The sequence below is a fragment of the Triturus cristatus genome, chromosome 2_2 (genome assembly GCF_964204655.1).
Source record: "Triturus cristatus chromosome 2_2, aTriCri1.1, whole genome shotgun sequence".
Lineage (NCBI taxonomy): Eukaryota > Metazoa > Chordata > Amphibia > Caudata > Salamandridae > Triturus > Triturus cristatus.
In genome coordinates this window covers 23,762,702-23,788,932 of record NC_140582.1, presented here as the reverse complement: position 1 = coordinate 23,788,932, position 26,231 = coordinate 23,762,702, and the positions used below count along the sequence as shown (strand labels likewise).

The 26,231-nt window shown below is 49.1% G+C and overlaps 1 protein-coding gene across 2 annotated transcripts in view; it reads left to right on the top strand.

The window, feature by feature from the left end:
- Nucleotides 1–26,231, top strand: part of SH2D4A (SH2 domain containing 4A) — a 661,947-nt gene that overhangs the window by 119,010 nt on the left and 516,706 nt on the right. For both annotated transcript variants that reach the window (XM_085640949.1, XM_085640950.1), the window contains one exon: nucleotides 5,292–5,543. In XM_085640949.1, coding sequence (XP_085497075.1) covers nucleotides 5,357–5,543 — 187 coding nt within the window. In that variant the 5' untranslated portion in view covers nucleotides 5,292–5,356. The remainder of the gene's footprint in view (nucleotides 1–5,291; nucleotides 5,544–26,231) is intronic.

The following is a 26,231-nucleotide window of genomic DNA, read 5'->3' as shown; positions in this document are numbered from 1 at the left end:
AGCTCAATTTGCATGGCTTAAAAACCCAACACATCGCCTACATCCAAAGGGATTCACAATGACTCATCGCCTCCTCTGCTCCACGCATCGGGCCTCGTCGAATGCGCAACAAGGTACTTTTTCAGCAGGACAAGGTTGGTCCCTGTAGCCGACCCTTGCTCCATCGCGGGCAGCCTGAACTTTTGAATTTGACCCTGTCAAATGTGACCAGATAGCCCCGGTTGTCGGTTTATGCTTTTAAGCACTATATTTGCAGATATTCTTAAAAAATCCATAACTCCGGTTCTACTTTTTAGATTTTTTCCATTTTTGTTTTGTTTTGTTCCTTCAATTAAGCTCTATTTTGCTATCAGGAGTGGTATATTTTTAGTGTGGTGTTTTCACAGTTTTACTGTATTAAGTGTTGTACGACCACTTTATACTACTGCCTCTTAAGTTAAGTCTACCTGCTGTTTGCCAAGCTACCAGTGAGTGAGCACAGGTTAATATACGGTGTGCATCTGACTTACCCTGAATAGGATTGTGGTCCCTACTTGGACAGGGTACATAACCCTGCAAACTAGAGACCCAATTTGTAACAGTCTTGCTGTGCCACTTTCTTAAAGATGGTGTTTTTTTGTCTATAGCCTAAGAGGATGGGCATTTGTAATACATGATTTCAGAATATAGTAGTTTGTTCAACAGAAAATAATTATGGTACGTTTTGGTTAGGACCTTATTAACAATATCTGTTTGTATTTTTATATTTTTGGGTAGCACTTCATTAAACATGTTACCTATTTTTAGGTCGAGCCTAGGCAGCGCATGTGCTGTCGCTCAACATGGTGTATCTCTCTCTGTGGGCTTTCGCAACACCAGTGGTTCCCAAACCATTTTGGGCCGCTGCTCCCTTGACCTATTGGCCATTGCCCGTGGCTCCCCACTGCTAATGTTTTTGGAGGGTGGGGTGGATGTAAGCCCGGCCTCTGGAGTACTTGCATTTTTCTCCCTGAAAATAATTGGGATGAAGCTGATGAAGGTATTATGATCATATATGCAGGGTGTTTCACATTACTAAGGCGGTGCCTCTAATAAAATATTCCTAGTTTCACTTCTTTGCCCATGCCTTTTTTAGAGTACCCTCCCAAACCTTCTTATCCCATTTACAGTACTAGATAGAACCCCTATGCATGTAGGCCCCATTGTCAAAGTGTTTCTGCGCTTGAAGAATATTTGCATGCACTTCCATTTCTACCCATGTCGTACGTGCCTACAAACCTTTCACAGCAGGGTGACTCGCGATTTTTTATATCACATACAGGTTTATTTTTGCTGTCTCCTCCCTAAAGTTGCCTCCAAATCAATGCAAGTAGAATAAATTCCTCTATTTTTTTTTTTTTTAAACGTCGCTTTTTCTTGCTTCCAAATGTTTGCATTATGCTGCATATGGTGCTTTACTTCCTGTGCTCAAGGAGAGAGCAGGCCTGTCTGGAAATATGTGTGTACTGAAAGAAATGTGTACTGGAAGTACCTATGGTTCAAGTACAAATGTTAATGCATAATAATACTTAGTGTGTATAATAGACAGGACAACTGAACTTTCCTAATAAATTGCATTGGTGTCAAATGCATTTGGAAAAAAACAAAACTATTAACGAGTCTAACAAAATTAATCAGGCATCTTCCGCTTACTTTGGGAGCATTGGAACATGGGGATCCAGTGAAATATGGAGGTCATCTCCCTCGACATGCCATCAATTAAGCACTACGTTTACACTTACAAATCATTGACATCATGTGTTTAAGTCTAATTAGTTTATCTGAAGCCAACAGACTCTTAACATTAAATGCATTAAAGTGCGTGGTGCCTGGCTCCCCTGGCTAGGTTTGACGGCTCCCCAGGGAGTCACGGTGCACAGTTTGTGAACCGCTGCACTACACCCATCATACGCCCATCCCTTACATTGGTTCCTTGGCTGCCTTGCAAAATTCCCTTGGTTTGGTAGGTAAATGATTTATTTTGCCTGCCTTTTGGCTGTTTAGTTACCGCCCTGCAGACTGATTCTGTTACATGGATTATTTCAGGATCGGCCATACGTAGTGTTGGCGCACTACTTTTTCTTTTGCCTCAGCTTCTTTTCTTAGTTTCCTGCTGCTTTTATTCCGACCTCTGCTCCAAACTCCAAGCTCCACCGTTGTCCATGTTGCCTTTGCTCCCGCCCGCCCCCGTTTTTGCTATGTTGACCACCTCTCTTTCCCCCCCTATTAAGTTCTCCACTAAGTTCTCCATTAAGTACAAAGATCACGCCCTTGCGAGCTCTGTAATGGGTTGTACTTTTCAACGCTCCTCAGTGCAGCACCCTACAACAATACCGCATGGCTGCACCCAAGCACCAGGACAATAAACACCCCGAATTTCATGGCCCATCAGCTTCCCTACAGCTCGCTCTTCCAAAGAAAAATATCCATGGGCGGCACTTTTAATAAATACTTCTCAGTGCAGAGATAATCTGATGTACTACTCTTAAAAGCTTCTTCTGCATGTTAGAGAAATATATATTTTTTAACTTTGAAGACATTTTATCATGTTTTTTGGGTGTTTTTTGCTTGATTTACATGCCAAATATAGTCACGGGCTGGGCTCCTGCATGGAGGCTCGGAGCTGGAGCGGACGTTTGCCTCGGCTTGCCTTGTTATTTAGTTGGCTCGCCCACCTCTAGATGCTTAACTAGCTTCTGGCCAAGCAACGCACTAACTGGCCTTCCACTGAATGACTACAAACGTGTCCTATGGGTCTGGCAAGCCAACATAGAGCCCAGCCAGGCATACAGGGGACTCATTTCCACCTTCCTATTTTAGGCAGGGGGGAAGTATTGCTGTTATAAGACTAAGCAATAGACGTATTATGCTGAGAGCACAATCTAAAACAAGCATTGGCATAGCCAATAGGTCTCGACTTTGGGACCTTGTAAGCATTTAGGTACGCAGCACATTATCCTATGTATTGTGTTGCTAGGTATTGACTAGGTTTACAATTACTATATATTGTGTTATGCAGTCTGATTTATGACGGAATGCTTGCCTCTTCCGCGTGCTGTATGCATGCTTTTCAATTGAATAACATGTGTATCTCCCTTTTTGTCCCGATGTGCTACTGTCAGTGTGTGCTTCCTACGGTGCATTCTTCTGTGCTGCTGCTCTTGTGCTCTACTGTACTTGGGACCTACGGCTCTTGGCAGCACACACACGCATTCAACTCACAAAATGTGTTAGTGCAGATGAATCTACAGTGAATTCTGGAATTTTTGGGGAGTTGGAGGGTTCCGTGGATAAAATACACATACAACCTGCTAGAGGAAGTTTGAATATCTGCTGCGCTGATTTGGCCTTTCATTCTACTGAAGGTGATTCAGACCTTCGTTTTGTGAGTCACACCATTCTTTGTGTGAGCTGCGTGGATGGTGTGTAGTGCTTCTACGGGCTTTCAACTCTGTTTGTTGTCTCGCTGTAAACTTAAGCCTTGTCACTTACATATTGCACTGAAAACCTGTCATTTAGTGACCAAGTAGAAGCATGCTTGCATGCAGGAGAGGAAGTCTCCAATCTTCCCAGCGTTAGTATATTTTTAACCGAGTCTCGGCATCGGAGCAACATCCTGTGATTCTGGGCAAATCGCTCAATCTCCCAGTGTCTTTGTCACAGTGATCTGATACACGGGCCGACTGTAACCTCCTCCCTCACTTTAGCGCCTGATAACAACCAATGCATGTGCTTACATTGTTTCAGATAAAAGCTAGAAAGGCACCCTTTAACATTGATTTAAAAAACAAAAGCCAAAAAATTAAAATATGAAAAGTAATCTGGTGCGCAAGTAAAGTGCTGTAGTGTCCTCGGTCCAATTTCAAATTATTTAGAAAATGTATTACATTTACCTTAATAAAATGATCTTAACCCCACCGTGAATGATTCCAAAAGCCTCCAATACATCTGGCAGAAAGCGAAGCCAATGTGACATCACTTAGCATTAAACCAAAAACAAACAAGCAAATGCGAAAGCACGGCGTTGTGTGTTACCTGACCCACGAGGAATGCAGCTGCCACCCTGCGCGCCGCTGCTCGCTCCAGAGAGCAAAACACAGTGGGAGTGAACATTAAAAAAAGAAGGTGGGACATGCGCCCACCTTTAGCCATTTGCGTGCTTTCATTATTGAAAGACGCACGCAAAAGCCAGTTCTTATGTGTGGGAGGAGTCAGACCCACACAAAGTAGTTTAGAGTACTAAGAAGAAGCCTCGCAGAGCAGCGCATGCGCGCAGGCTCATGCTCGACATAAAAAATAAATATATTTTAGTTTTTGTCTACAGCCGAGCTGAGCTGCATACACATTTAATGTCTGTTTTCCGAATGGTTGCCATTGCCGTCATTGAGGTGCCGACCCTCTCACACCCTTAATGTTGAGGTCAGAGTTAGGCAGTTGTATTAACATAAGAATAGTCCCCTTCCTCCCCTTACACTTGATGTTCAAGAAAAATATGACATTTTATACATATATCTGGTCTGAATTTCTGAATGAATTAACATGCCGTACTTAAATCGAGTAAACATAATGTACAAATGAAGGTCAAGAAATATGTAAACTCAAAGCATTGGCCTTTTATGAAATGGGATAGAAGAGTAAATATGAATGTAGTGGCTGTAAAACACACTATGTAACCCGAAAACGGGTTCCAAACTCAACTTCAACACCTGACCGAATTGTGCGATCCTATGAAAATCGCTTCACTGTGCCTCGTATTAATTTAAGAAATTAATTGAATACATTCAATGCTATAAATACATGCTGATTTTTTTTTTTTTTTTTAAATAAGCAATAGTGTTGGCATGTCCTGGTTCACTCATGGTAATGTTGTCAGGACAGCTACAAATCCCTTCTTTGTGTCAATTGTTGCCAGTGCAACCTCTGAAGTGCCTCCTCCTGACCTGCCAGAAGCTGATCCTTCTCTCTCTGTTTGTTCTAACCACACATTTGGCCACACAGTTCCACAATTAACAATTCGAATTCAAACCACTTAATTCCGCTACAGTCAACATGCATCCACTCCACTACAAACAACTAAACATAAATAAAAAACGAAATCATTTACAATGCCAAAAACTCAAACTTTCACAAATGCTTGACCGATTGCATTGCAAATGCTTGTTTTGTTGTGTTTGCAGGAACACCACTGGAGAAAATCAGACCTGTTTTTTGATACCCTTTAACAGCCTAGCAATTAAACTTTAATCTTTACTCTTTTTTTTTCTTTTCTAAAGATATTGACAGCAACGATCATTCAAAAAGAAAGGTCCATTACTATTTTTGATTGAAAGCAGCAACAATGCTGAAGCAGATTCTTACAGATATGTATATCGAACCCGACCTTCTAACAGAGCTCAGTGAAGAGCAAAAGCAAATCCTGTTCTTCAAAATGAGGGAGGAGCAGATTAGACGTTGGAAGGAAAGAGAGTCTGTTTATGAAGAAAGCAATTCTGCCCAGGTTGAAACTCAACTGAGGAAATGCAAATGTAAGTCTACTCTAACTAATCTTTCAATAGATGTTGTTTTGTACGTTTGGTTATGGAGATACTGCGTTTGAAATTAATATCTTGTTTATTTTCAATTTACCAGTTCAAGCAGCATTCTTTGCAGGACTCTAACATATAAATAACAAGCATTGGCAAAGGTATTTGGTCTGTCTTTGGTAGTGCATCCACCGATACTCACAGCTGCTGGTAGTTGTTCTCTATATAGTTGTCCAACACTATTGACTTTGTTAATGCTTGCACTGCACCTGTACAAACATTGATAAAGCCGATGCTGACAGCAGAAGGCAATGGCAGTGGGTGGCTAGCTTTGTTGTACCTAGGCTTCAACAAATAGCTCAGGCAGAGATAAAAGAGGGAGGCTTGAAAGAGCAGTGTGTGACCAATGAGCTAAACAGAGCCATTGGAAAGATGGTGATAGAGAAATAGCAAGGAAAACTTATAAGAAGGTGATGGCAAATGCTAAATAAATCTGGGACGAAAATAGATGGCAGGATTTAAAATTAGCTTGTAGTAGGAATAACACTCAATGCTTCTGGAACGCTTTTGGAACCTGGTAAAATGGGGCAGGGGTGGAGTTGCTCCCCTGGTCCAAAATCATGTCGACCCCCACGGCTGTGTTAATTACTTTGCTTCATAATATGCCACTGATGATGCAGAGGACCGCTAACCCTTCCCGATTCATTACTACTTAAGTGAAGAATTTGAGTTAACGGACGTGAGTGCTGCCCTTAGTGCCATCACAGGCGGGAGACCGCCAGGTATCGACAGTGTTCCTGCAGACATTTTCTTGCAGGATAAGGCTAAATGGAGTTGTTATATAATGTTATTAGCAAATGCTTTTGCCCAAGGTGCCCCCATCCCGGACACTTGGCGATGGGCGGAGATTATCCCTGTATATAGAAAAGGGGACAAGTCCTTGCTAGCAAATTATAGGCCAATAAGCCTAATATATTTGAATAAAAAAGTGGTGGCCTGACTTGTCCTGGCAAAGGTCTAAGAGTGGATGGACAAAAATTACATCTTAAATCCACTCCAGGCAAGTTTCCGGGCACAGATTAGTAACATAGACCAGGTTTTCCAATTTGATCTAATATATTGTCTGACAGTAGTTCTTGGCAAGGGCAGCTTGAATGCTTCCATTGTCGACCTTAAGTCAGTCTTTGACCTGACCTCACGTAACAAACTTTGGGTGGTAATACAGGAGTTGGGGATGCCTGTTGATTTACTGTCCCTAATCTGCCTTCACGAGAATACTTCCACACAATTTTGTTGGGCGGCACTGAGGAATAAAACCAACCCCTTTCCTGTGCAGAAAGGAGTCTGCCAAGGTTGTGTTATGGCACCCACGCTATTTTCATCTTTTATTAATGGTATTGGCAAATTTTTATTCTCCGTCTTAACTGATGCACCAGTTTCAGCAGACAAAAAGATCCAGATTTTAATGTTCGCAGATGACACGGTCATTATTTCTAAAACTCCTAGGGGTATATTCACAAGGACTTATCTCCGATTTATCTCCAATAGCAGCAGGGAATTAACACCTGCCTTTTGCTGGTGTTAAGCAGGACGACTACCTGCAGCATAAAAGGGAGCTCAGCCAAGAGCCACACCGGAAGACCCACAGATGCATGGGAACAATGATCATGCAACGTGATTACCCATGAGGGCCACAACACCCACCGCAACGACCCCCAGCCCCCCCACCCTCCCGTACATACACATACCGTGCACGACACAAGATCCACATAAAAGCGCATGATGACGCACATTGCCAAAAATAAACACACGTATGGCCAGGAGAACGAAAAACAGTCACACAGCACTAAAGTAACAACCAAAAACTTTATTGAAATACAACACAACACACCAATGCGGAACACTCCTGTCGGGTCCATCAGGGATAATCTTGATGTCACAGCCTGGAAAATAAAGCAAAAAATCAGGACGTGTGTCATGCGCACATCAAAGGAGTGAGACACAGAGAAGGAAAGAAAGCCAGAGAGAGAAAGAGAGGGAAGGAAAGGAAGGGAGAGAGAGAGAGAGACACTGCCGGCCCTGCGCACCCAGGCCACGCTGCTCACCTGCTGCCACCGGTGTGTCCATCAGTGGGCACACCACGTGCCCGTGCAAGCTCCAGGCCCCCGTCCCGCCACCATGGCATGGCCCACATCATGCGGACCCGCCCTGCGGCCCAGACGGTCCCACATATGACGCTGAGTTCTGAGTCATCAATGGCGGAGACCACATCAGTGCACACGTCATCATTGCAGGCTGCACACCCGCTCAGCTATTTTGGTGCCACTAACCCTGTGCAACCCCAGTCAGCGCCACGTGGTGGTAGGGCCGTGACGGCTGCAAGGCTTCGGGTGCCACTAATCCTGTGCAACCCCAGTCAGTGCCACATGGTAGGCCCGTGACAGCCGCAAGGCTTCGGGTGCCAATGACCCTGTGCGCAACAACTCATGGGCCCATTTTGATTGAGAACCGTGGAGCATCAGTCATTCAGTCACAACTGGCATAGGGGAATGTGACGTGGTCGGCCCCTTATATTTGCGGGGTCACATGGCCTGTGACTCCTGTGCCGAATGGGTGTGGTGTGTGTGCAAACCTGCCCTCAGGGAGTGGCCGTGACATGCTGACAACTAGACCAGTGACCTGCACACCACCAGCGAATACGCCTGTGACAGGTAGCTATGTGGGCCCCCCCTCGGAGCGTAAGTGGAGTGGGCTGGTCTGGCGTATGCCGGACCAGCGCAGGGCTTGCAACAATGACTCGGGGGCTCTGGGCGTGGTTCAGTCCATGTCCGGACAAGGAAGTGACTAATGCTTGTGCCCCTGTTGTAGTGTCCACGGCACAGGGAATACAATAGGCAATGTAGCATGCTGTGACTGGCATCCCACTAGATGAGCATCATTGTCGTAAGGAAAATCACTGTCCCCACATCCATCCACGCATTCATACATGAATTATGAAAGACATGACACAGCAGTGCGTTACTGGATGTTTAGTGCACATCCAGTGGAGTTTTGCAGCTGGAGTGGTACAGGGCCATGCCGAGCACACCACACAATATGGGCCCGTGGAGGGCCAGCCAGAGTCCATCCGGGGATGACAAGGACTGCGGAAGAGGAAGGGTCCAGTCCACAGTATGGTCACCGTGACATTGGTCATCGAACAGGAAATGGCAGTCCATGTCGCGGTCCAAGGTGAGTGCAGCGGAGTGTATCGGGGGTCAGTGGAAGGTCATGGGGCCATGTGCGGCACCAAGCAGAAACAGGCCAGGTGGTAGAAATGAATGCTAGTGCCTCCTTCTGAACTCAAACCCATCCACGTCCTCGGATGTGTGCTCTGCTCCACCTGTGGGTGGTGCAGTACTGGCTGCGGCACTGTGTGCCACTGGCACGTCAGAGGCCGGAAGAGGATTGTTGGCCGCACTGTGTGGCAGTGACACATCAGGTGCCGGAGTGGATACGCCTGCCGCACTGTGAGGTACTGACACACCAGGGGGCGGAGATGTGGATGGTGTGGGGGCAGCAGCATTCATCTGCGCCACGCCTTGTGGCAGCAATGCCATGATGAGGATCTGCCAGGCATGGTAGATCCCAGCTACATTTTGCTGATGTGCAGCGGTGGCTGCCATCCTTTCCGCCTCCATCCGCACCATGTCCTCCATGAGCCTCCGAATGTGTGCCAGCTCACGGCTGGCATCGCTGGAGTCACTCTGAGCGGACAGGTGTTCTTCTCTCCACGTCATGACTCCAGCGATGTCAGTCAGGGCTCATTGGAGACCATGGAGCGGGCCTATACACCCTTGGATGGCGTCCAGTTTGGCAGCCATGATGTCTAACCCCACCCGCACCTGCTCAGCCGTCTCCCTCTGGCCCTCCAGCACACGGCGTTGGAAGGCCATGTGTTGTTCCTGGGTCTTGGGAGACTGCCGGGGCTGTGGGTGCCTCCTGCTGGGTGGTTTGGGTAGTGGGTGGGGTCTCCTCGATGCAGCTGGGCTGCCCTGATCCTGGAGGCGAGTTGCGGATGATGTCAATGATGTCTTGGAGGGCTTGGGTGTCGATGCTGGGGTGTCCTCCTCATCATCAGTGAAGAGTGGCTGGGACTGCTCTGCAGGAGGTGTTGGCGGTGCCACTGCAATGTGAAGGGGAGATGGTGTATTACAATGTGTCCACATGTATGTAGCCGCATGTTGACATTCAGACAGCATGGCACTCTACATTCTGACAGTCTGTAGATCAGGGTCATGACCCAGAGTCATTGTGGGTGTGCACTGTGCTCTGCTTGATTGTGCATGTGTGCCATTGTGGCCATCGCCACCCGTCCCCCCAGTGCCTAGTGGTCACTCACCCTGTTGCGCTTGTGTTGTGTCCTGTCAAGCAGTGTCCAGTCCCCCGACTCCGGCCACAGTCTCCACACTGATGACTGTCAACACCAGCTCCTCCATGACATCCAGCATGAGCTGTGGCGCTGGGCTCCCACCTCCAGTCTGCATTGCTGCCTTTTGGTTGGCTGCGAGTTTATCCTTGGCCTTGCGCTTGATGTCAGTCCATCGCCTCTTGACCTTGTCCATTGACCTTGTCCATTGACCTCTTGTGCTCTCCGACGGCATTCACCTTGTCCACGATGTCCCGCCATATTCCATTTTTGGTGCCCAATGACACGTTGGAGGTGACGAACAGTTGTTGATGGTGTTCCATCACCTCCGTGACTAGGATCCTGTTTTCCTGCGGACTGAACTTTGTCTTCCTCTTCTTCTTGTCCTTGCCCTTCCCTGCCCCCGAGGTCCCAGGTTGGTCGTTCGGGGTGCTTGTGGGGTTGTGCTAATCCTCTGTGCATGCTCCGGCTGCCTCCATGGTGCTTGGGTGTTGGTCATTTTGTGTTTGAGTGTTTTTTTTACTTTTATAGTGATTTTTCCCACCTGCCATGTGTGTATTGCAGGCCTGGCGCTGCTTATTGCTGATTTCCTCATCGCGCTTCGGTCCATCGCATGTTTTTTCGCATTGAGGTTTGTGTTTTTATCTCCGTCGAGGTGGTTGTATCACGGACATTGGCCGCGTTTTCGGCGGACTATCGCATGGTACTGCCGTGTTGTGAATTCCATGTTGACACAGGGTTATTTTCCCATGATAGGCTGCGATGTGTAAGGTTGCGTTAGCATTTTTTGGTGATGTTTAGCACACGTTCTTGTGAATATCCCCCCTAGTGTGTTAGAGTGTGCACTGCATCGTTTGGAATATTTCAGTTTTTTATGTGGCCTAAAAATCAACGAGGCGAAAACCAAGTTTATGACTTTTAACCAGCATAGAACGTTCAAGGGCAGTATAGTTATGGACGGGTCTTCCCTTGAACAGGTAGATGCATGTATTTACCTTAGTATTACTCTGCAAAAGGAACTGAGATATAGGCCACATATTGACACCATGAAGCTAAAGCTCCGGCAATTAGCTGGTGTTCTAGGTAATGAACTTAAAACATCTATGACTAAGCCTCTTAGCTGGGTGATGCAGATTTACAACGCTAAGGTAGTGAGCTCGGTTTTATATGAGGCAGAATTACGGGACTTAGAGAATCTCACACAGCTAGCTGGATCAGAGAACAAGTTCTTCCGGGTGATTACAAGTTTACCTTAAAGTGCACTGATGGTACCTCTGCAGAATGACATAGGCAGAAAATCACTGGTAGATCTAGCTAGGCTTTGCCCTATCCTATACTGGCGTAGAATATGGTGCACGCCGGAATTGGCTACCTTTGCAGAAGGTTTTAGGGATATTATTGAGGTTGATTACTTTCATAAAGTCAGCTTGCTGCATGATATCAGAAGTCTCTTGGCTACCATGGGTTTGTCGAATTTGTGGGAGCCCCCTTCTAGTTCCCAGTTCCCGTCAAGCGATACAATTGAGGAGAGATACTGGGAACTGATCGAGGGAGATATATATAGGCGAAGTGATTGCACAAGCTTTTTACAAATAAAACCCTGGTTGAACTTCGAGTATTTTTGGGATGCAATTTCAAAGCCCCTGGTTCGGAAACTGTATTTTCAATTTAGAGTGGGCTGTTTACCATAAAGTCTTTTACTGTTAAATGGATCGCATCAGGTGACTACAAATGCCCTAATTGCACTGATCTAGAAGAAACTTACTTGCACTTACTGTTTGTCTGTCCTGCTTATGTTGGTCCTCGGAAAGTATGGTTGACGCTGATATGTAGAAAGATGGCCACCAGCACATGTTCTATTGCCCTGAGAATCTTGTCCACTGACTCATCACTTCGCTATGCAATTCCATTAGCAACGTTTTTAGGTTTAACTTTGTTTTTTAGACAATCTGCAGCAAATAGAAAACCTACATCTCTATTAACCCCTTTTTCATGATCGCATGTCCCTCCCCCGCCCCAAAAGCTGCTTTCAAACCCTTCGTGTCCTCTGTGCGGATGCAACTTTGTGAGGTGCTGCTACGAGAGGATCTGTGGTGTCAGAAGAACCAAAATCTTAAGAACACTGCAACGTCAAAAGGATAATCAAATCCTCCCCCCCTCCCTCCCCCAAACTGGTGTGCTGTAGGCCCGTTCCATCTGCAGAACGATGTATGTGATCAATACAAGAGGCCGAATCAGGATGCAGTGTTAGTTTCCTCCGGAGCAGTGAGTCGAAGGAGACTGAGGTACTTTGGGCATGTGATTTCGTTCAGCTCAGTGGCTAAGAGCAACACTATAGGCTGACAAACTTCTCTGAACCCCTTCGTGGAATTAGTAAGGTAAGCCTGTATCCGCTCCATCCCTAAGATGCTCCATAGTTAGGCTATCTGGTTTTAGGTTTAAACCTATAATAACTGATAAAACCCCACCGAAAGGAAAATAGGCATTACCGGTGTAAACATATAAAAACTGAAAAAAACACCTTTGCTACCACAAACTAAGTGCCATTCAAAGAAAGGAAAAAAAGAGTGAAAGAGTCATTTTCATTTCTTCCTGGAGGGGCCAATACAATGTAACTTTGTTATACAAGGTAGTATCAAGAAAGACTGTGCTAACATTATTCTGCTTGGGTTTTGTTGTTTAGGGATGTCACTAAAACATTGTCTCTTCTTCCTTCTGCTTTTTTGTTTTTGTTTTGTGGTCTTTGGTCTAAAGATGCAGTGTTTAGAAGCATGTTTTAGGTCTTATGTAGTTATTTTATAAACTGTAGAGAATCGGGAAATAGAAAAATCATATTTGAAATTTTGGCTTCAGTTGATTTCACTGATAGGTAAAATGGCTGGTTTCATAAGAATCTTTCCTAATATGTAGCATCAAATTTACCCACAGAGAGAGAATGGGTGGAATCCTTTGATACATCAGCCCCCTTTTCTAGTGAGTCAGTATTGATTGTAAGTGAATTGCCAAACACCCCAGTCTTTAAACATTCAATGTAAGATATAGTGACAGGTATATGTGTAAAGAATGTTGTCACCAAGCATCTGAGATAGTGGTGAAAACATGACACAAGGCGTATGGTAAACATGGAACACAGTGTCACTTGGAATGCTGCTGAAAAACGTTCCTACCAAGTTCAATAAAGATTGAAGTGATATTGTTTGTATTTAGAGTAATTCAGCTACATATATGAAAACATTGTATGATGGCCTATCAAAATTGATGCCTGAGCTGAAGTGCTTTCCTGTAAGAGATCCTTGTCACTTGCTAGATTGTATGCTGAAAGCATCTTTACAATCTTCAGTCTTAATGAAGAATGCTATTCACTTTGAAGTACATTCTGGTGCAGTAAAAATGTATTTGGTCCTCATATATATACCCTGTGCACACGCTACCTATACACATGCACTTTCAGTGCAGAAAGCAAGTAATATTTAAAATTAAATTAAAATTCCAGAAACACAGGAAAAACACTGTTTCTGTTGCTTTTAATGGCGCGTAAATGTGTATCCACTGATAACCATTGTTTTTTTAAGGTATTGAAAAAACTGAAAAAACCCCACCAGAATTTATCAAAAATAGAAACTGAAAACAGGAAACCCTATCCATAGTCTATGTAACCACCCAGTATATGTCGGAGGTGTCTGTGTCCCCCAATGCGATAAGATAATTTGGAGAGCTGCCCCTAAGGCCAATCCCATCTGTCTCCCCCTCCTGGACTTTAGGGGATAAGTGAGTGGGTTGGGGAGTCCTAGCACCACATAAGCCGGGAATCTCGGGATTTGCAACTCAAATTGTCTATCCACGTCGTCCAAAACTCTGGACCAGTACCCCGTCAGTTCCCTACAGCTTCCTTTGTTAAGGCGCACCGCCGTCAAGTACCAGTATGTGGCTATCTGGACGGCAGTTTCCCTGCTGGCGGTGTTGCGCGCCATGTGGTTGGCCCTATTAGAGATGTCCCGCCACTCTTTCTCTGTGAGGTCTCGTCCCAACTCAGTTGTCCAGCGTTTCTGACTAGCATTTGGCTGCATCAGAGCTGGCGGTCGCATCATATCATATCAGTCAGAGATAATTTTCATGTCCGTGCTCTTGGTCACCAGCCACTTTTCATATTTTGTCGGTTCATGTGTGGTTGCACCTCGGGGTGGAGAAGCCAGTGCCGAATCTGAAGATAGTGGAACCTTTCCGTTTCCGGGAGAGCGAATTCCCGTCGCAGATCAGGAACTGGGAGAACCCCTTCCACATCAAACAATTGCCCTGCCGACTTCTACTCCAACGCCCACCACACCGAGAAAGCCCTCTCCTCGTGTCCTGGCGTGAACTCCCTGTTGTCAAAAAGAGGAGTCATGGGGGATGGAAAGGAGGTCAGCCCCCGTCTATTGGCCACCCTGTCCCAGACCCGTAGCATCGTGCTTGTTATGGGTGAGCCTTGGAGATTTATAGGTCTATCAGCCCTTTTGAGGAAAGGGACTTTCCATAAGGAGAGTTTTGCCAGCGCCCGGTCCTTGAATAACCATCTTTTTTCGGACTCCGGCCTACTCCTCTCCACCAGGTACCGCAACTGAACCGCCTTACAATATTCCAGAATGCTCGGGATTCCCAGACCTCCCTCATCCAGCCACAAGTAGCTCAACTCCCTCCGCATACGGGGCCGTGCTCCTGCCAAAACGTATTGCTGTATCGCTTGTTGCAGTCTACGAATCGTTCCCTGTGGGGGCCAGACCGGTATCATCTGAAAAAGATATAACGCTTTAGGAAGGACAGACATTTTAACTGCTGCTACCCTGCCAAGCAATGATAGCTGGTGGTGTTTTCAATTTTGAAGCTCCCCGAGGACCTGGTCGACTAGCTTTGAGTAGTTCAGCATAACCGTCTGCCCCACAGATGGCACTAGTTGTAGTCCTAAGTATGGGATAGTCTCCATGCTCGGCATCCCCGCATAGGTGTCTCTGCCCCCCCCCCCCCGGAAGCCCCCCCCCCCCGGCCGGTCCAGTCAAAGGATCATTGATTTCTCGACATTGACCCGGAACCCCGCAACTTGGCTGAAGGATTCCACCTCTTGCAGGAATGCTGGGACCGAATGAGCTGGAGATTCTAGGGTTGCTATGATATCATCCGAGTAGAGGCTTATTGTATGTCTCTCCCCTCCGAAGGGGATGCCGAGGATGTTGGGGTTATCCCGTATTTTCTGTGCCAGCGGCTCAATTTATAAATCAAAGATGAGGGGCGAGAGCGGACACCCCTGCCTCGTCCCTCTTTGGATCTCAAAGGAGCTGGACGATAGCCCATTCACTTTAATAGTTGCTGTGGGCCCACTGTAGCAGCTTGACACCCACGCCCTGAATCAATCCCCCAATCCAAATCGGACCAGAGTTTTCTCTAAGAAGGCCCAATACACCCGATCAAACGCCTTCTCGCCATCCACTGACAACAGTAGGGCGTCCATATGTATGCGGTGAGCCTTGTCTATCAGGTGAAGAATTTGGTGTTATCACTACTCGGACGGTTCTAGATGAACCCCGACTGGTCAGGCTCAATTATGCCTGGCATCAAAGGGCCCAGTCTCGCCGCTAAAATGCTGGTGAATAGCTTCAAGTCCACGTTGAGAAGGGACAGTGGGTGGTAGGAGCCAAAGAGGGATTTATCTTTCCCGGATTTGGGAAGCACCACTATCGAGGCTGCCATCATCTCCTGGCCCTACAAAGGAGTTAAAAAGCTGTGTCAGGAGCGGTGCTAAGATATGAAAGAAAGATTTATAGAATCCCGCCGAGAAGCCATCCGGTCCCGGCAATTTCAGGAGCTTGAGGCGCGATATCGCCCCTATAACTTCGTCCACCCGAAACGGTGCTTCTAGCAACTCTGCCTCTCCCTGAGCTAATCCTATCCTATTCTCCCCCTGCAGGTACGCTGTTATATAAGCTTCTGGGGGAGACTCTCTCCGATAAAGGTTTGAGTAGAATTCCTGAAAGACCCTGGCAATCTCTTCGTCCCCCTCTACCACCCCCCTCTAGCATCCTTGATCGACTGGACCTTTGTCAGTTGGGTGCAGGCCCTAAGTTTGCTCACCAGCATGCGTCTCGTCTTATCACCTCCGATATAGTAGGAGTGCCTTAGGCGGAGTGCTGCCTATTCGGCCCTATCGATGTCTAGCCCCGCAAGTTGAGCCCTCGCCGCCTTCAATTGGCGCCATATCCGTGGGGCCCCAGTCCTGCTCCGGTCCTGCTGAGCACCCTTTCCAACTCCAACACTTGGGCCATGAGGTGGTCTCGTTTTTCTTTGCGCTCCCTATTCTCGGCTGTGGAAATGGCTATCAACTCCCGGCGTACCACCTCCTTAAGGGCCCCCCAGAGTGTAGACAAGTCGATGTCTGGTGAGTCATTCCACTCCAGGTAATCTGTAATGCCTTTGTGGATCTGCTTCATCACCACCTCTCTACGGAGCATGCTTTCCCGTAATCGCCAGGGCCCAGTCTGTCTACGTGTCTGAGGCACCTGAAGGGACATTATCACTGCATCATGGTCTGAAAGTGCTGTCGGCGTGATGTCCACCTCCCCCACCAGTTCGTTCAGTTCAGTTGAGCCTATCAAGTGATCGAGTTGGGTATAAGTGCGATGTGCATGTGAAAAGAAAGAGAATTGAGAGGTCTGCGGGTGCGCCATCTGCCATATATCCACCAGTCCTCTATTTTGAAGCCAGCTCTTCCCTTCCTGAGACAACTCCCCGGTCTGGGTGTATCAGTGGCCTGTCTAGGGTGGCGTCCATAACTAAATTAAGGTCCCCTCCCACTACCAACCACCGTTCTTGTGCGCTCAACACCTCAGAGAAGGCTGCCCTCAAAAATGTCTCTTGGCCCGAGTTGGGTGCATATAGTGAACCCACCACGAGGGAGAATCCCCTTATCCAGAGTTTGTAAGCTAGGAGATGGCCTTTAGTTTCAGCTATTTTATCTCCCACCCTCCCCGCAAATCCCTTGGCGATCAGTATGGCCACTCCCGCTTTTTTATCATTAGTGGAAGAATAAAATTGTTGGGGGAATGCCCTGGACCGCATCCGGTGCCAATCCTTGAAGAGCAGATGGGTCTCCTGGAGGAGACAGACATCGCTCCCCCAGGTTCTCTAGATAAGACAGAATGGATTTCCTTTTAATAGGGTTGTTAAGACCCTTCACATTGAGGGTAACTACATGTAATTGAGAGTGTATCATTCTGTAGGGTTGGAGTGTCACATCTGCTCCTATGGGTCTCTCATCCCATTGCCCTGCCGTAAACCCTCTGCCCCTCCCACTCTAATCCTGGGTGAGTCGTACCCTCTTGCTATAAGCCCCATTCGCCGCACACCAGTTCTCCCATCCCCCTCCCTAACCCCAACTTGGAACCCCCATAATGTCCAGCACCAACAGGGCTCATTCGCGTGCACCTGGAAAAAAGAAGTATCAGGGGCAGTTTGTGGCCCAAGGTTCCCCGTCCCCCCACTCCCGCCTGCCTCCCGCCCGGCCTTGCTTAATTCAACTGTTTGCCCTGTTTCCAACAGAGGTCACAAGCTATCCTGTGAGGCGGTGTCCCTGAGCACTGTCTCTAGAGTAATTGCCTCTCTTGTCCCATAGCTGTGGGGTCCGGCGCTCTCGAGGGGGCCTGCTGTCCCGGCCGGGTACCTCTCAAGGGCTGTTCTGCTTCAGGCCAAGGAGCTTGCATGCATCCTGTAGGGATTTCAGGCACAATGCAGTGTCACGGTCTCAAAAGTTCAGGATGCGTGCGATGATGGGCCTTGGAGGGCAGCCCGGATTAGGCCCTGGAGCCCAGAGTGCGCTTCACCACAAAGCCAGGGGTAAAGGACTCTCTCCCAAACATGTCGGTAAGTAAGGTCTCAACAAAGAGGTCAAGACGGCCAGTGGTTGTGGTCTCCAGCACCCCCAAGATGCGGATGTTATTTCACCTAATACGCACCTCAAGGTCTTCATTTTTAATCGCCACATCCTTGAGGATGCGCTCAACGCGCTGCAATCTTTTAAGAGATTGTGCAATGCCATATTCAATGTCAGATATGCGTGCCTCAGCAACATCCTAGCGTCTATCGTGTACTTGAATTGTGGCCCCCACATTCTCAAGTCGCTTGTCTAAAGTGTCGAATCGCTCATCCAGCGACCTAAAGCCCGCTCTCATCTCCTGTAGTAGTGATAAGGATTGAGCGCTGGGGTCGCCATCATGGTCCGTCCCCTGGCCTCCCTCCGCCATGTCGGAACCGCCCTCTGGAACCTTCTCGACAAGCTATTCAAAAGGGAGGGTCTTTTGCTTAGGGTCCCTGCGGCCCATGCCGCTGTACAGAGATAAGAAAAGGGAGGCAGCAAGAGGAACACTGAGCAAAAAACAGTTGGGTGACGAAACCAGTCCCTTCGACTAGTAGGTGGCGAGGGTAAATGTGGAACAGACCCGCAGTAGTAAGGATGGGACCCACAGGATGCAATCCTGCACCTCTAGGAAAGCAAGCAGATATAAAATCGGAGAAGTAAAGTCACACCAATGTGTAATCGGGCAACGATATACCAGGCACTAAAGCAGGCTGTCCAACCACCGCAGAAGGCACATCTTCCCTGTGGGCAATCCCTGCCACCAGGCCCCAGCAGCAATGAAATATTAAGTAGCAAGGTCAATGCAAGGGAATAGAAATGCGCCATCCCAATGGTCACAGTAGTGGCGAAGGGCGCGTGTAACGGGAGCCAGCCCTGTAGAGCGCGGGTCATGACTGAGCCAGAGCAACACAAAGAGGCATCAGAGTATAGTTCCCAGTACGAGACAACACAATAGTCACAGGACCCAAACTTCGGAAAGAAGGCACACAGTCGCGGCTGGATGGTGGCGAATGCGACTGGGCCCATAAAGGGTCGCGGGAATGAAGACGGGCCCAGGGTGCACCAAGAGCAGGTGAGACGCTCCCCGGAGTAACCTGACGAGAGGAGTGAAGGATGCCCAAGAAAACGAGCACTCCGAGCACACACAGAAGTAGAAGTGTGCCCGGATTTTTACTGCACCACTGTGCAATGATGGGGCCTGTATTCTGGAATGTAGAGATCCAGAAGCAGGCAATATATGGGGTTCAGACAGTTGCATGCAGGTTGAGGTTAGGGTTCAGATGTCTCCATTTGCTGCGATGTGTTGCGCTGTGGTGCCACCAGTCTCAGGCCCTGTGGCGCAGGGATCGCCAAGAGCGTTGGGCCTGCCGGGTGCAGGTCGTGTACTGAGCGGGCTGGAGCGAAGGGGTGCCGCGCTGGGGCAACCGGGCACCGGGAGCGATGGATCCACCCTCACCCCTCCCGCACTACACCTGCAAGCAACCGGGTGGTTGCCTCCCAGACCCGTCTACGGGCCCTGTCCCCGTGGGGCCTCAGGGAGAAGGCAGGAACAATTTGAACAGCCCGGTCACAGCCAAACGTGGCTGCGCCTCAGCTGAAGCGGAGAATAAGTGGAGGGGGGAGAGCGCAAGGAGGGACCCGTGCCCGATGCACTCACCGCAGTGGTAGCTGTTTGCTCCAGTCAGTCGTCAGTCCCTGGCCGTGTCGAACTTTCAGGTGGGCTGCGTAGGGAAGGGAGCCGGCCGCCGCCGACAATCGCTCTGCCCCATAATCTTCCAAGCGCCGGGAAACTAGTTGCAGAGGCCCCAAACTGCGATCAGGTGGTATCACCATGCACACCGCTTAGCGATCCAGTGATGTCGAGCAGGAGTCAGTTAATGCTGCATACTGAGGGGATATCGCTACTGAGCTGGAAACGGCTGCAGTAGCTTCAATGCTGCGCGGCCATCTTGGTCGGCGGTTTGGCCACGCCCCCTTCCCCAACCAGAGTTCACAGTGGTGACCGATGCATCAGTTCTGGGATGGGGCGGTCACATGGGTGAGGCAGAGATCAGAGACCTCTGGTCTCCGGCGGATTCCAGGCTCCACATCAACCTTCTGGAGCTTCAGGCGATCCATCTTGCACTGAAAGCATTCCATCCCTCTGTTCGGGGAAGTAGTGCAGGTGTTCACGGACAGCACCACCGCCATGTGGTACTGCAACAACCAGAGCAGGGTAGGGTTGTGGACCCTATATCAAGAGGTTCTCTGTGTCTGGACATGGCTGGAACATCAGGGCATATCCCTGGTGGTTCAACACCTGGCAGGTTCCCTTAACGCCAGGGTGGATGAACTCCGCCGCAGGTGCATGATGGATCACGAATGGCGTCTTCACTTGGAGGTGGCGCAAGGTCCCTTTCAGCAATGGGGAGAGCCTTGGTTAGATTTATTCGCCACCGTGCATCATGGTCTGAAAGTGCTGTCGGCGTGATGCCCACCTCCCCCACCAGTTCGTTCAGTTCTGTTGAGCCTATCAAGTGATCGAGTTGGGTATAAGTGCGATGTGCATGTGAAAAGAAAGAGAATTGAGAGGTCTGCGGGTGCGCCATCTGCCATATATCCACCAGTCCTCTATTTTGAAGCCAGCTCTTCCCTTCCTGAGACAACTCCCCGGTCTGGGTGTATCAGTGGCCTGTCTAGGGTGGCGTCCATAACTAAATTAAGGTCCCCTCCCACTACCAACCACCGTTCTTGTGCGCTCAACACCTCGGAGAAGGCTGCCCTCAAAAATGTCTCTTGGCCCGAGTTGGGTGCGTATAGTGAACCCACCACGAGGGAGAATCCCCTTATCCAGAGTTTGTAAGCTAGGAGATGGCCTTTAGTTTCAGCTATTTTATCTCCCACCCTCCCCGCAAATCCCTTGGCGATCAGTATGGCCACTCCCGCTTTTTTATCATTAGTGGAAGAATAAAATTGTTGGGGGAATGCCCTGGACCGCATCCGGTGCCAATCTTTGAAGAGCAGATGGGTCTCCTGGAGGAGACAGACATCGCCCCCCCAGGTTCTCTAGATAAGACAGAATGGATTTCCTTTTAATAGGGTTGTTAAGACCCTTCACATTGAGGGTAACTACATGTAATTGAGAGTGTATCATTCTGTAGGGTTGGAGTGTCACATCTGCTCCTATGGGTCTCTCATCCCATTGCCCTGCCGTAAACCCTCTGCCCCTCCCACTCTAATCCTGGGTGAGTCGTACCCTCTTGCTATAAGCCCCATTCGCCGCACACCAGTTCTCCCATCCCCCTCCCTAACCCCAACTTGGAACCCCCAACACCCCCATAATGTCCAGCACCAACAGGGCTCATTCGCGTGCACCTGGAAAAAAGAAGTATCAGGGGCAGTTTGTGGCCCAAGGTTCCCCGTCCCCCCACTCCCGCCTGCCTCCCGCCCGGCCTTGCTTATTTCAACTGTTTGCCCTGTTTCCAACAGAGGTCACAAGCTATCCTGTGAGGCGGTGTCCCTGAGCACTGTCTCTAGAGTAATTGCCTCTCTTGTCCCATAGCTGTGGGGTCCGGCGCTCTCGAGGGGGCCTGCTGTCCCGGCCGGGTACCTCTCAAGGGCTGTTCTGCTTCAGACCAAGGAGCTTGCATGCATCCTGTAGGGATTTCAGGCACAATGCAGTGTCACGGTCTCAAAAGTTCATGATGCGTGCGATGATGGGCCTTGGAGGGCAGCCCGGGTTAGGCCCTGGAGCCCAGAGTGCGCTTCACCACAAAGCCAGGGGTAAAGGACTCTCTCCCAAACATGTTGGTAAGTAAGGTCTCAACAAAGAGGTCAAGACGGCCAGTGGTTGTGGTCTCCAGCACCCCCAAGATGCGGATGTTATTACACCTAATGCGCACCTCAAGGTCTTCATTTTTAATCGCCACATCCTTGAGGATGCGCTCAACGCGCTCCAATCTTTTAAGAGATTGTGCAATGCCATATTTACTGTCAGATATGCGTGCCTCAGCAACATCCTAGCGTCTATCGTGTACTTGAATTGTGGCCCCCACATTCTCAAGTCGCTTGTCTGAAGTGTCGAATCGCTCATCCAGCGACCTAAAGCCCGCTCTCATCTCCTGTAGTAGTGATAAGGATTGAGCGCTGGGGTCGCCATCATGGTCCGTCCCCTGGCCTCCCTCCGCCATGTCGGAACCGCCCTCTGGAACCTTCTCGACAAGCTTTTCAAAAGGGAGGGTCTTTTGCTTAGGGTCCCTGCGGCCCATGCCGCTGTACAGAGATAAGAAAAGGAAGGCAGCAAGAGGAACACTGAGCAAAAATAGTTGGGTGACGAAACCAGTCCCTTCGACTAGTAGGTGGCGAGGGTAAATGTGGAACAGACCCGCAGTAGTAAGGATGGGACCCACAGGATGCAATCCCGCACCTCTAGGAAAGCAAGCAGATATAAAATCGGAGAAGTAAAGTCACACCAATGTGTAATCGGGCAACGATATACCAGGCACTAAAGCAGGCTGTCCAACCACCGCAGAAGGCACATCTTCCCTGTGGGCAATCCCTGCCACCAGGCCCCAGCAGCAATGAAATATTAAGTAGCAAGGTCAATGCAAGGGAATAGAAATGCGCCATCCCAATGGTCACAGTAGTGGCGAAGGGCGCATGTAACGGGAGCCAGCCCTGTAGAGCGCGGGTCATGACTGAGCCAGAGCAACACAACGAGGCATCAGAGTATAGTTCCCAGTACGAGACAACACAATAGTCACAGGACCCAAACTTCAGAAAGAAGGCACACAGTCGCGGCTGGATGGTGGCGAATGCGACTGGGCCCATAAAGGGTCGCGGGAATGAAGACGGGCCCAGGGTGCACCAAGAGCAGGTGAGACGCTCCCCGGAGTAACCTGGCGAGAGGAGTGAAGGATGCCCAAGAAAACGAGCACTCCGAGCACACACAGAAGTAGAAGTGTGCCCGGATTTTTACTGCACCACTGTGCAATGATGGGGCCTGTATTCTGGAATGTAGAGATCCAGAAGCAGGCAATATATGGGGTTCAGACAGTTGCATGCAGGCTGAGGTTAGGGTTCAGATGTCTCCATTTGCTGCGATGTGTTGCGCTGTGGTGCCACCAGTCTCAGGCCCTGTGGCGCAGGGATCGCCAAGAGCGTTGGGCCTGCCGGGTGCAGGTCGTGTACTGAGCGGGCTGGAGCGAAGGGGTGCCGCACTGGGGCAACCGGGCACCGGGAGCGATGGATCCACCCTCACCCCTCCCGCACTACACCTGCAAGCGACCGGGTGGTTGCCTCCCAGGCCCGTCTACGGGCCCTGTGTCCGTGGGGCCTCAGGGGGAAGGCAGGAACAATTTGAACAGCCCGGTCACAGCCAAACGTGGCTGCGCCTCAGCTGAAGCGGAGAATAAGTGGAGGGGGGAGAGCGCAAGGAGGGACCCGTGCCCGATGCACTCACCGCAGTAGTAGCTGTTTGCTCCAGTCAGTCGTCAGTCCCTGGCCGTGTCGAACTTTCAGGTGGGCTGCGTAGGGAAGGGAGCCGGCCGCCGCCGACAATCGCTCTGCCCCATAATCTTCCAAGCGCCGGGAAACTAGTTGCAGAGGCCCCAAACTGCGATCAGGTGGTATCACCATGCACACCGCTTAGCGATCCAGTGATGTCGAGCAGGAGTCAGTTAATGCTGCATACTGAGGGGATATCGCTACTGAGCTGGAAACGGCTGCAGTAGCTTCAATGCTGCGCGGCCATCTTGGTCGGCGGTTTGGCCACGCCCCCTTCCCCAACCAGAGTTCACAGTGGTGACCGATGCATCAGTTCTGGGATGGGGCGGTCACATGGGTGAGGCAGAGATCAGAGACCTCTGGTCTCCGGCGGATTCCAGGCTCCACATCAACCTTCTGGAGCTTCAGGCGATCCATCTTGCACTGAAAGCATTCCTTCCCTCTGTTCGGGGAAGTAGTGCAGGTGTTCACGGACAGCACCACCGCCATGTGGTACTGCAACAACCAGAGCAGGGTAGGGTTGTGGACCCTATATCAAGAGGTTCTCTGTGTCTGGACATGGCTGGAACATCAGGGCATATCCCTGGTGGTTCAACACCTGGCAGGTTCCCTTAACGCCAGGGTGGATGAACTCCGCCGCAGGTGCATGATGGATCACGAATGGCGTCTTCACTTGGAGGTGGCGCAAGGTCCCTTTCAGCAATGGGGAGAGCCTTGGTTAGATTTATTCGCCACCGTAGAGAACGCGCAATATCAGCAATTCTGCGTGTTGGGATTTCCAAGGTGACACTCGCTAGGCAGCGCTTTTTGTCGCAAGTGGAGTTGCGGTCTTCTATATGCCTTTCACCCTATACCACTTTTGCCCAGATTGCTGAAGAAGATCAAGTGCATCCGGGCTCAAGTCATTCTCGTGGCTCCAGATTGGGCATGAAGTCTGGTATCCCGAGCTGCTACACATGGCCATCGATCCTCCGATCAGACTGCCTCTTCTGGAGGATCTTCTGTCGCAGCAGCAGGGGACGGTTCTCCATCCGAACCTGTCCAGCCTCCACCTCTTTGCATGGAGATTGAGTGGCGGCAGTTGACGTCGTCTGACCTGCCTCCCGAAGTCTGTGATGTTATCTTGGCAGCCAGGCGTCCCTCCACTAAGACGCTATACGACTGTAGATGGAACAAATTTGTGGCATGGTGCACAGCAAAGGCTGTGGATCTCCTTTCTGCCCCTCTTTCTGAGGTTCTCTTGTTCCTTCTTTCTTTGGCCCAGCAGGACTCTGCTCTGGGCACTCTTAAGGGCTACCTCTCGGCCATTTCAGCCTTTCTTAGGCTTCCTGATCAGCCTTCTCTTTTCAAGTTCCCTGTTGTTAATTGCTTCCTCAAGGGCATTACTCATCTTTTTCCTCCTATTCCCTTCGTAATGCCTCAGAGGGACTTGAACTTGGTTCTGACTTACCTTATGTGCGCTCCCTTTGAACCACTTCATAACTGTCCTCTTCGACTTCTTACCTTAAAGACTGCTTTTCTGGTTGCCATTACCTCTGCTCGAAAGGTGAGTGAGCTACAGGCTCTTTCTTCAAAACCTCCTTTCTTGGCTGTTCATCCAGACAAGGTTGTACTAAGAACCAGACCTTCTTTTCTTCCCAAGATGGTTACTTCTTTTCACATTGGCCAAAGCATCACTTTGCCCACGTTATTTCCGCCTCTGCGTCCTTCAAAAGAAGAAGAGAGGCTCCACCGTCTGGATCCAAAATGGGCGCTTTCTTTTTATTTGGATCGCACAAAGCAATTTTGGGTGGATGACCAGCTCATTGTTGGCTACGCGGGCACCTAAAAAGGTTGGGCCGTGCACAAACGGGCCATTTCTAGGTAGGTTGTTTTGTGTATTAAAGCTTGCTATTCCTTGGCAAAGAAGAAGCCTCCAGTGGGGCTGCACGCCCATTCCACCAGGGCGACGACAGCTAATACTGCTTTGGGACAAGGAGTCCCCCTTATGACATCTGTCAGGCAGCTACGTGGGCATCTCTGCACAGGTTCACCAAACACTACTGCCTGGACAGCCAAGTCCTGAGAGACGTTCTTTTTGGCCGTTCTATTCTCCAGGACTGTCTGGCCTCGGGTTGGTATTGCTGGGGTATCTATTCTAAGGTAAGGAATCTATAACTAATTGTCTCTTTCAGATGAACAAGTTACTTTCCCTTGGTAACTATATGTCTGTAAGAGACATAGATTATTTATGGATTCCTTACCGCCCCACCCATCCTCCCCGTTCTGCGAACTGACTTCTAGGGTCAGGGAATGCCTTTTCAGGGCCCTAGTTTTGTGCACCTGTGGTCAGTGTCTTGCATGGCTCTGCGCTTCTGGCGTGGAATGTTGTGTAAAAGAACTGACGTCAGCGTGCGAGTGCGGCGTCTAAGTAGCTACTGCGACGTCATCCCGACGATCCCGACGCCAACGAAGAACACGAAGCCGACCAACGCCACCTTTCGACGCGCAGGGGTACTGCTGACATAAAATTCTCCGGATCCAGTCTGACGCCTGGAGGTAATTTTAAGGTAAGGAATCTATAACTAATCTATGTCCCTTACAGATATATCGTTACAGAAGGTAAGTAACTTGTTCTTATAGATAGGAAAACGTATTTACCCTATCAAGTTTAAAGTACACAAAATTTAAATACTCCTAAAATTATGGTTATAACTTTCATTTACAATGTATCCACTGCCTTCAAATTATAAGTAGCGAACCTCATTACTCTTTTCAGCTCACTAACCAGACAGCACTAACTATAATTCACCACTCTACCATGCACTGTGTTGTGACAGATAATGTCATTTGAGAAGTTATGTGTTATGAAAGTTATGATTTCATATGCTATTACCGATGTACTATGTAAAAGAATAAACAGAGCATGGAAAAGGCA